This window comes from Schistocerca nitens, chromosome 9, assembly GCF_023898315.1.
Source record: "Schistocerca nitens isolate TAMUIC-IGC-003100 chromosome 9, iqSchNite1.1, whole genome shotgun sequence".
In the NCBI taxonomy this organism is placed as follows: domain Eukaryota; kingdom Metazoa; phylum Arthropoda; class Insecta; order Orthoptera; family Acrididae; genus Schistocerca; species Schistocerca nitens.
In genome coordinates this window covers 350,293,509-350,305,486 of record NC_064622.1, presented here as the reverse complement: position 1 = coordinate 350,305,486, position 11,978 = coordinate 350,293,509, and the positions used below count along the sequence as shown (strand labels likewise).

Genomic DNA, 11,978 nt, shown 5'->3' with positions numbered 1-11,978 from the left:
ATTTGTACACTGGGGCACTGGTGCAGATTGGTATGTGTTATATATGTTGTGTAATACGGGCTTAAGGAAATCCCTGACATCTGACAGCACTATCTACAAGTTACTGCTTTACAAATCTGACTTGATCCATACAACACCGAAAACATAACCAAATACATTGAGAAAAATTTATAGATTAATACATCAACATTTTAGGGCTTCAAGTCTGCTGGAAATTCTGCAAGAGAACAAGAATGAGTTTGAAAAACTCATTACGTATCACTAAATGTTCTCCCTTCTCAATCAAATCTAGGCAATATGACAAATGAAATAATAAAAATGGTTAAATATTTTCTCCAGTATATTTCATATGGATATACACTTGACCAAAATGCACTATGAAAATCTTTCCACAGTTTTTCATAAAATGCAATAAAGAAATAAATTCTGAATTATAAAGTTTATCTACAAACATCCTTATGCAGGTCTTACATTATAGAACAGAAAACTGATATGCCAAGATTAAGAAAAACTTGCTTACTAAAAGTAAATCCTGGAGGTCAAAAGACTTGACATTGACATATAGTAGTAATTATTGTCATAGATGATATTGTCATTTAGGAAGACACAGATTTTGGGACTCATTTGTGAGCCTTATAACAGCCAAGTCGTGATAAGATTATTATCAACTTTTCAAAAATCACATTTCAGAAATTAATAAATATTTTCTGATATGTTTTGTAGTCACATATTTGCATATTACATGTTTGGGCAAAAAACCTGTTCTCTATTATGTAGCTGCAGCTATCAAATATGTAAGTCTGTAATTTCAATTTACCTGAGAGAACAATATGTGTAAAATGAAACAAATCAATTTTATCATGAGAACCACATATCAAACCAGTGTAAAAAATATGTACACTCTTGACAACTTACACAGTGTAAAGTGTGTTCACTTAAGAAAACGTGGCATTTTAGTGCAAAGGAAACATTTCATTTTATAACAAAATTGATAAAGTTTTGTTCCATTAGTTAAAAGTAAAACACATTACCCTGATTCCACAACCAAATTTAAGATTACTTATAAATGTATTACAATTAAAACACAGTGTTTGATGCGTGGTTCTTGCAATGTTATTGTCTGGCAATGAAGAAGAGTTTTTAGATATGTTAGATCTTTTTCTTGGGATTCAATGATATGATTGTTATTAATTTGTCTTTTGTTCAACATTAGCTTAGGGCAACATTTGACACATAGCGTGGAAGCTTCAAGCATACTACAAAGTACACATTTGCCCTTTCATTCATAAAGAGTTTAAGTTAAAAGTGCAGCAGTAAATTTGCAGCACAGGAAAATGACACCCATTGCCAAAAACATACTTTTCACACTGTGCAGCTCAGATTTGAACTACACGCTTTTTCTCCATAAAATGTAAGCTGCAGTTAACTCAGTAGAATTTCTAATAAACAATTTAGTGAAACACTGAAAGCATTAACAAAAAATTATTCATAATAACTACACGCAGAAGAAAAATAACAGACAGCTCCAGCTCTGTGAGTCCCTAGTAGCAGTAAAAACAGTTGTAACTAACATCTACATATTTCAGACACCAGACATTAATTATTTCTTACTGAGCAGGGATATCCTGGTACGGAACCCGACCACGAGAGTAATGGAAGGCTGTGACTTTCCTTTGTGGCACACCTCTTCGTGAACTGACAAGCATCTTCGCCACCTCCTCAAATGCACGGAATCTCTCTGGCCGAGACTGGTAGGTGATAGACCCAGGCATTGCATAAACAACTTTTCCATAAATGTGGCCCCGCCCTGGTCGAGTGAGCACACCACCACCAATGCTCCTAGAGCGCGCGTAAGGTTCCCATACGTTATACGCCAGAGGATCTCTGTATGTTGGTACCTCATTGGTGATTTCTGAAGCACGGGACTGCCTCTTTGAGAAATGCCACATTGCTCGCAGCTCCTCGCAACTTGGCTCAACTGCATACCGGTTTTCCCACACCCTAAAGCCTGAAGCAGGAGGCATGTACTCGGAGTCAATGACTTTCTGACGATAACAGGTGACACTCGGCAGAGATGAACAGGACAGTAACATGTAAATACATGTTAAGATGCTGCTGAGAAGGCAGAGACGCATTTTGACCTACAACAACAAAACAATTTTTTCTGTAAATTCTTATCATAGGATTCAATTAAATGACAGAATTTAATGGTAAAGAATATTATGAATAGCCAGATATATGCAGCATTAATATTTAAGATGATAATTATCTTACAGAGAAAAGTTGCACAAAGCCTTTTAAAGTTCATTCATGATATACATTTCAAATATGGGTAGCTATAGTTAAAGAGCTCATGCATATATGACAAGCAAGGCCACAGATATTCTTAAATAAAATATAGAATATTGAACTTTCAGATTTCTTCTCCCAGAATGATACAGATAGTGGACAGTACAAGATAATACATGTGAAGGTGACAAAAATGAAGGCTTTACACCAAGGATGGCATTTAATGCCAGGGGCACTTCACGGATTTCCTGTGCCCACATAAGTACATACTGAGATGAATATACAAGTTCTCTGATCTATTATTTTCCATTTTAACATGTTTTTCCTTTCATTTCTCATCAGCTATGAAATTTGTGATTTAGAAAGTTCAAGATTCAGTTTTAATTACTAAGAATATCTGAGAATTTTTAGCAGACATTAACTCATATGTGATATATGAATTTATATAAGTCTTGCTCCTACAATCTTAATAAAATAATGAGCTAATTAAGCAATTGTAATATTTTATTTTTCAAGATTAAAACAATAAATATGAACTTTGTTTTATGGTGTGAGTGAAAGACAAATTTTAATTTAGCTTCCAGAGAATATTCTTTAAGTAACTGTGAAAATATTTTTGCACACAAATACTCAAAAAGAATAAATCAGTATTGTTATTGTGGAAATCAAAATGTTGTGCAGGCCTGTACAGCTGCAGAAGGGATGATTCACCATTCTTGCCTTGTCTGCCAGGTAGAATACATGACCTATGACACAAATACATTATCATTAAAAATTAGCACATTTCTGTTTCTTAATAAAGCAACAAGTACTATGTGTTACAAAAGAAGAGGTACAGTGGATGCAAAAGTACCAAAATACAACTATGTACATTGTTGTTCTTGCAATTTGATTTGCAGACTCATCAGTTGATAACATCTTTTTAGCTTCCTACTCATTAAAAGAATTTTATAATTGATAATGTTTGCTCACTTTTTATGTTCCGTTTACAGTCAGTTGATACCTTAAGAAAGTAATTTTACTCTCTCCTCTGAAGTTGATACACATCTTCTGCATCTTAACTAATGTGCAAAAAATTGCCAAATTAATTATCACTCATTAGTCTAAATGTGAACAAATACCAAAAGAAATTAATGTGACTTGAGAAAGTTAAAAATTATTTTACAAAGGATTTATCAGCAATTAAAAGAAGGCACTGACTATATCTGAAGTTCCTTTTATGTACACAACTGATCAGTTCCTGAAAGTTGAGAAACTGACGAACATCCTTTCCTGGATGTGTCACTGAAACAATATGAAAAGGGATGGTGTTCAAAGGAAGGGAGGGAGAATCTGTTCTAAAGAGCATCAAAACAACAGATAACAACAATTTATTAATTAATTATACAAGATAACATTAACTGCTCACATTTCATAAGGAAACTATTAAATGTCAATAAATTTTAATGTAATAACAATAATCATTCATTTAAAATAATTAAAAACTGCTGCTGTAGGGGTTAACTAATGAGTGCAGATGAAAAACAAAAGTTAACTGCTTGTTGTTAAGTATACGGCAATTTCTCATCAGTTAAAAATTTAACAACCAAAAAAAAAAAGAAAGAAGGAAAGAAACAAAAGGCAGTCACAGGTTATTGGTTGTATTATTGAAACTATCCCACGATTTGATGTCATTGCATCTTCACTGATTTAATCCCTATCAGTCCATTCATTTCATTACTGTTAAATCCCTGGTGGCAGGGCAAGTCATGGTCCTTCACTGAATGTTCCCCAAATTGTGCTATTTCCACCTCTGGCAATAGCATTCAGAAACTACAGATGGAAACATCAGTTACAATAAAAGTCAGTCAGTCCTAGAAGCATGTTAAGCCTAATGGTAAAGGCATCTGCTTGCAACATGTAGGATATCTGGGTCTGGGTCCCAGGCTGGCACAAATTTTCAACTGTTATATTCGTTACATTGCAGGTCAGTATATCTGAACAGTCTGCTCTGATGTCATTGCATCTTCATTGATTCACCTCCTTCAGCCCACCCAATTCATTTCAGAACATAGTTGCAAAAGTGTTTTAAATAATTTTATTTTTTCAGAATGACTATTTCAATCTATAGCTGAATATGAAACTGTTCTGAAACTTCCTAGCTCATTAAAACTGTGTTGTGGACCAGGACTTCATCTTGGAATCCTCCTAGATTCTGGATTCAAGTTTCAGACTAGCAACCATTTGCATCTACCAGTAAGTTTCAATTTATTTTTTTCTTAATTTTACAGTTACTGAACTGCATGTTGCAACAAATGTTCATTCGTCTTAGCTACTTGTTAGCAAAAATTGTAGCACATGGTATTTAAATTTCAGTAAGAACACTGCACATTATGCCAACTACTGCACTGTAGTGCCATTTCCAGTAGTAAAGTTTATGTACTTGGTAAATTGATGGCATTTAAGTACTCATAGTGTAGTTGCAGATAGGCTCAACAAAAATTCTGTTACACATTTAGCTCTTGGCCAAAGGAATCGCACACACATTGATTCACGCAAGCACACCTCACACACGACTGCCAACTGCCAGCTCAGACTGGAATGCTATTGTCACATTGAACGGAAGCTGTGACTTGGAGGGGGTGCGGAAGGGATAGCAGGTTACAGGTAAGAGGAGGGAACAGCACTATTTGGTGGAGTGTGCAGGGACTAACAGTCATCGCAGGACTGCCACCAGGTAGAGCATCAGGAGGCTGTGGGGCATAGGGAGGGTGGAGGAGGTGGGGCGGAGAAGGAGAGGAGCAGGGAAGGGGAAAGACAGGTGGACGCATTGGCAGAGGGCAGCACACAAAGAGGTTGAGGGGATTTGAATAGGGAGGAACCAATAGCAGAGATGGGGCAGAAACTGTCGGTTGGAAGGTGTGGCGACAGTAGCTTATTGAGGCTACTTGAGGCTCAATAATTTTGGGACTGGAGAATATGTAAGAATAACTCCCATCTGCGTAGTTCAGAAAAGCTGGTGGAGAAAGGAAGTATTGAAGTGGTCCAGGTTGTGAAGCAGCCATTGAAATCAAGCATGTTACGTTTAGCTGCATGTTGTGCCATAGTGTGGTCTACTTTCCTCTTGCCCACAGTTTGATGGTGGACATTCATCCTGGTGGACAGTTGGTTGGTAGTTATACCAATATAAAAAGATATGAAATGACAGAAACAGAGCTAGTGTATACCATGACTGTTACCACAGATGGCCCAGCATCTGATGAGATAGGATAAGCCTGTGACAGGACTGCCGTGGAAAGTGCTGGGTGGGTGAACTGGGCAAGTCTTGCACTGTACTCTTCCATAGGGATATAGGGTTTGGTCATAGGTGACCAAAGCCCTGAACAAGGATGTGGTTCAGCTATTTCAGTCCAGAATGTTTTGGGTGACATCTGCAGTGATAAGAACTCTCTTCCATATTAGAACAACTGAACCACATCCTTCGTCTGGGCTTTGATTCCATATCATCATGCCCTGAAATGAGGAACATTCTACCCAAGATCCTTACTGCCTGTCGCCCACCCACCCTCTCCGCACATCCTAGTCCATCCCTATGACAGTCCCAATCCCACTCCTTGCCAGAGGGATCATGTGCCTATTAAGACTCAGGAGCAAGACCTGCCCAATTCACCCACCCAGCTCCTCCTAGTCCAGTCCTGTCAGAAACTTATCCCAAACCCATCGGAGCCATGCCACTTGTGAAAGCTGTCATGTCACATAGCAGTTCTGCTGCAATTATTGCACAACTTTTTATACTGCTATGACTACCAACCACTGTCCACCAGTATGAGGGCCACTACCAAATTGTTCAAAGAGCAAGGAAGACCACCTTGTGTCACAACATGCAGGTGAATATAACCTGCTTGACTTCAATGGCGGATTCACAATCTGGGCCATCTGGATCCTCCCCCCGCCCCCATCACCAGCTTTTGTGAACCTTGCAGATGGGAGATATACTTACAACACATTCTCTGCTCCAAAACTTACCCCAACCTGAATCTGAGGTAATCTACTGCCTCCATACCTTCCACCCAACAGTTTCTGCCCCCTCTGTCCTTTCTTCTCCCTGTTAACATCCTCTCACCCTCTTTATGTGCCACCCTCTGCCAATGGACGGGCCTCTCTTTCACCTTTCCAACTCCTTTTCTGCTTCCCCCCCCCCCCTCCTCATTTTCCTGGCCTCTCAGCACCCTGAGGTAGTGTGTGGTGGCAGCCACTGTTATATGTCCTAGTCCTTACACGCTCCACCAGACGTCATGCTTCTCTCAGCCCACGCGTACCCTGCTATCCCTTTCTCTTCCCCTTCCCTATCTCCATCCCCATCCCTACCAAACTGCTACTTCCATTCAACATGACAGTTGTATTCTGCTGCAAGCTGCCAGAGATGGAAGTCATGTGTGTGTGAGGAGTGCTTGCTTGTGTGAATGAATATATGTGTGTGTGTGTGTGTTTGTTTGTTTGTTTTATTTCTTTTTCTGAAGAAGGCTTTGACCAAATGCTAAATGTGTAACAGTCTTTCCGTTGTGTCTGTCAGCAGCTCAAAATGTCATCTTTATAGTGAACAGCGATCTACATATTCTTTATATTGCTTATATTGATATCATTTCTGTTGTTCTTAACATAACAAGTACTAGGTGGTACAAAAAGCTAAATACACATACTTCCATGTGCTTCTTGCTGACTGACTGCTGTTTTGTGGCCATAGCTCCACGACTTTACGTTTCTGACCTACAGTTATTCGGAAAATTTTGCTTGATCCTACATCCACTGTCAACTGTGATTTAAAGTTCTCTACGTAAGATAGCTTCTTTTATTGATTTAATCAAATTTCTTAAAATATAGCACAATTAATGAAGTAGAAAACACAAAATCTCCAAAAATGGGGGGGACGGAAGCTACGACGGAATAAACACATTCACGATGCCCTGCAAGAGCAAAATTCAACTATCGTTACGGTTAGAATGTTGTTCATAGACAGCTTCAGAGGTATACTGAATCTAATTTACTTTGAATGCTTTTATTGTTTGATGTTATTGTGGATCACATGCTTCAAAAATATTCATCTGATTTCACATGACTATATCTTCTCCATGAATGAAGATAGAAACTTAAGAGTGAATTTTACTTGATGCTTAGGACTGTAAAGTTTATATTTTCGAAAGCTCCATCCAATTTTACAAGGGTATCTTTTTTACATTCATGTACATTCAAACCTGAGGTACTTATTACCATTACATTTAGGATCATAGTTCTCATTACCTTTCACAAACATTCAATGTGCCCTCTACTTGATGTGCAACAAACATCCAAATGATAGTGAAAGTTGTCCCATATTTTTGCAAGCATATCCGGAGTTACTGTATTCACTGCTGTTGCTTCATGGCACCACAGTTCACTCAATTTTGTTTTCTTGTAATATTAACTCGACACACACCTGGTAACAACCTACAAGTGACAGCAACTGCACCAGAGAGATCCCTATTGGTAATCACTTGAACTGGCTGTTTACAACTGGTGACAAAGTAAGCTTTTAGTTTCGATGCATAAGTTAAAATTTACCCAAGTTTCTGTCTTCAATCATGTGGAAGATATACAACTTTGTGAAACTGGATGAATCTTTTTAAATGGCCTGTACTATGGAACAACTCAGTCCAATGTCTGTGTGTGTGTGTGGGGGGGGGGGGGGGGGGTGGAGGCGTGTGGAGAGGGAGGGGAGAAGGGGAGGGGGAGGGGAGAGAGGGAGAGGGAGAGAGAGAGAGAGGGGGGGGGGAGGGGTGGGGGGACATTATTGATCCAGAAGGGTACAGAACATTAAGTACATGCAGCGCTGGGCCCCTGAATATTTGGCCACCACACTCACAGATGTGCTTTATGGGCCATGTATGGCACCTGCTTTACCTCTGGAGGTTGTTTGTCAACAGAAGATTCACTGGGCTGTTTACCGCCAAGCCTCCTGAATGGGCCATATATCGGTACGGATTGTCCCCCCCCCCCCCCCCCCCCCCGCCGGATGCTGTGAGGCTGCGACAGGCCTGGCAGTAAACTGAACAGACAAACTTCTGTTGGCAAACAACCTCTCAAGGCAAAGCAGTTGCCGTTCCCGGACCCACAAAGCACATTCGTGAGTGTGGTCGGCAAATATTCAGGGGCCCAGCCCTGGATATACTATGGTACAATATATTGCCTTAGTTCATGGACCTCATGCACCTCAGTTTAACACACTGGAAATTTGCGTACTGAACATATAAGACATCTAACTGCTTACGAGGTTTTTCACTGAAACATGAACATGTTTAAAATCTACAACAACATCTATTCAGTGGACACAAGGTAGAGGGATCACCTTTACGATGGGAACACACACTAGCTGTTATTCAGAAATGTGTACAGCACTCTGCAGCATACATCATGTTTCCAAATCCAAGTTGACGGCTTTTCCCTGACAAACAACTATTTGCAGCAGGATTTTTGTACATCAAATAAACTATGTTATGGGGTAGTAATTCACAGGAATGAATAGAAAAGCATACATTAATTTATATAAATACTTCTGGTTTGTATGTTCCTGTGTTAAATCGTGTCTGGCAACCGGTGGCCGGCAGGCTCGATCTGCCCCACGATCGGTTTCAATTCAGCTCGCGGAATAAATTTGTAAGGGAGTGAGACTGGCATTCGCACTGTACTCTGTCCGGGATGCATTTTTGGGTATTTCCACAAACACTCGACTTGCCTACAGTTTGCAACTCGTGGCACAGACGAGAGCAAGTTTTCTTTACTCTGTGTATGCACAATTCCATTACACCAACACCAGATTTGATCAACAAAGGGAAACACGTTTCCAGTCTGAGTGAAAAGTTATGACAAGTGCTCATGTGCTTGCAGAGAGTGGGGGAAACATTCACTACCTTGAAGGGATACAATGAGAAGTATTTTCACCTCTGAATCAGTGCTGACAACACACACATTATTTTCTGCTTATGTCTATGCTTTACTCTGATAGAATGCAAACAATGTTAGTGGGCCAAAATGGTACAAGACTTTCCAACTACTGGCAAAATGTGCCAATTTTAATTAAAAAATCATTCCTGACACACAAATAAATGTAAATGTACAAACATGGCGTGAAAATAAAAAGCATTTACTCTTAGAAACTCATGATGTGTTGGGAAAGGGGTGTCATTCATATTGATGTGTTGCTCCATAAACATCACCGAACACTTTAGTTTTGACTTTATGTGCTTCGAGTGCTGCTGTCGCTTCATGCGATGAGGGGCCCCAAAGCTCAAGGACGTGAATCACGCCTATAGGTCACCAATGGTTGCCCGTGCCTTTGTTAAATGGCAAGTCATTAAAATATCCAGGGAAGTCTGAAAGCTGTTCATTTATGAGGATTTGGATCTCCTTATCTGTCCCATCTATTCTGATTTGGATATTTAAATAGTCTTCCCAAATTGTTCCAGGTGATTGCAGAATGGCTCCTACTAATAGCTCATGACTGACATTCATTACTAAGACTTGCAAAATGAAGGATAACTTTGTATGATATGCAACTGTAACTGGGAACTCTGCCTGAGAGATGATATGAGTGTAGGAAAAAAGATGTCCTTCTTTTCACTCAAGAGCCCCAATATCGAGTGGCAAATTAAATTAGTATGTTATAATTTCATATTAATTATTATTTGTTTTCCTCAGTACATTACTTGTATCATATACAATAGATTCTATGACACTGAGCCACTGACTCAAATATGAAACTGAATCACAAGCAACTAATTAAGAACAATGAAGTCATTTTCTGCTACCTGCATTTTCATGAAACAAATATGTTTAAGGGATAGTACAAGTTGCCAAATATTTTTAAATGGGATCATCTACAATTCAAGTCATAACAACTGAAAAGTAAACTGTCAGTGTCATCTTCCTGGCCCCAAAAGTTGCTTTTGATTATATGGGTTTCTATTTCTTGCCTGACAACTATAACGTGCAATAAACAGTCCTTGATCTAATAACAGTTTGTGTGTCCCACTAGAGGCAATTTGTATTAATTATTGCAGTTAGAATACATATAAAAAAGTGTATTTTTAAAATGAAAATACAAATAATTATTTTTCAAAAACTTCTACTTACCCCACATCAGCAGGAACAAAAAAACAAGTTTCTGCCATTCAGCAAAAAAGGATGGGCAGAACAGGACTGTTCAGGGAGCACACAGGATTTCATTGAGCCAAGAAAGACAAAACAGAACAAGGAAACATTAAAATGATGACTATTCAGCAACTGACATGACTGTAAAATGTAAAAAATTGTAAGTGGTATACATCATAGTGAGCAGGCTATAATTTGAAGCAGAGCAAAAACAACAGAGAGGAAAACTGAATGGAAAAAGAATCTGCCAAAGAAAATATAACAACTGAAGTAATGACACTGAAAATTAAAGATACAGTAAGGACAAGCGAATCACGGGCAGACAGAAAGTGCAAGAGAAAAGAAAACGAGCAGTTGCTGTCAACCTGAGGCTACATGCATGGCAGGACTCATGAAAAATGATGCAGAGCAAGTAAAAATGTCTGTTGATAGCATTTCACAGTTGATCTTCTTCTTGTACCATTGTGTTGTTTTTCCCGTGTGGAATCTTGGATGACCTCATTATTTTGTCCCAAATATAGTAACTTCCTCCAATATTTTCCTCTGTTTTGTTGCATGAAGGTAACTCTGGTTCCACAAAACTACTATTCCTTTTGTTTTTATGTACATGTGCTTCCATCAGGTTGGTGTAGTAAGTCAGTCTGCTGACAAGACGCCATTCGCAAAAAGCTGTTGATATCACTTTCTCCAATAAAGAAACTGTATAGTTATTTCAATAGTCTCAGCACAAAACTGCTGTACTTTGTGCTATTTTAATTTCACTCAAACAGTATACAGATGCATCAAATTTATAAACTGATTCGAAAAGCAGTAAGAAGTTAAGCTTCCTTCCCACTTAACTCCATGCAGCAATTTTGTGCTTTAATGTAGGTTACTGTGGTAATGAATATAAATCACCAAACAGTTCTTTTGAAAACTACAAATGCAAAATTAATACTGAGTACAACTTTGCAGAATTAATACTGAGAACAACTTCAGGTAGTATTTAGCAACTTTGGTTTCCTTTTTTATATCATCTTAAATCAAAATATCAGCAAAATTAAAACTAACAACTTCCAACAACTCAAGTAGTTACTGTGGGCTGAAATTCATAACTACCTTTGATATTCATGCAGTACAAAACGGTCTTTGACCCATGGATAAAAATCAAAAATATCTGTTGTTTTTGAGTAAATTAAATGAAGTACCACCATTACCGTGTATGAAACACAGGAAAAATAAAAGTAAATATAAGAATATATCACAGAAACTGGAACAACAAAGGTTTACAAATTTAAGGTGGCTTCAGATACATGCAATAAAATTGTCACTTGTACTCAGAGCCTTTCACAATTCTAAACCCTGGTCTATAGTGGTTTGATGACTTTTCATTTCTGTAGAAATGTCGAAACAAACCCATTACAATTTCTTTAACATATTTCATCCACACTTCCAAAATCTCACGTAATCTTCAGCTGTCAAGTGTCAGTCCAAGAAAGTTGTTGGGTATATGTACTGGTACAAAAATCTTTTGAGCTAAGTGTATT

The 11,978-nt window shown here is 38.3% G+C and overlaps 1 protein-coding gene across 1 annotated transcript; it reads right to left on the bottom strand.

Moving 5' to 3' along the window:
• Positions 1–355: 355 nt before the first annotated feature.
• Positions 356–3,773, bottom strand: LOC126203445 (uncharacterized). Its single transcript, XM_049937762.1, has one exon. It carries the CDS (start codon positions 2,133–2,135, stop codon positions 1,608–1,610), a length of 528 nt encoding a protein of 175 aa, XP_049793719.1. The 5' UTR covers positions 2,136–3,773; the 3' UTR covers positions 356–1,607.
• Between the last annotated feature and the right edge of the window lie 8,205 nt (positions 3,774–11,978).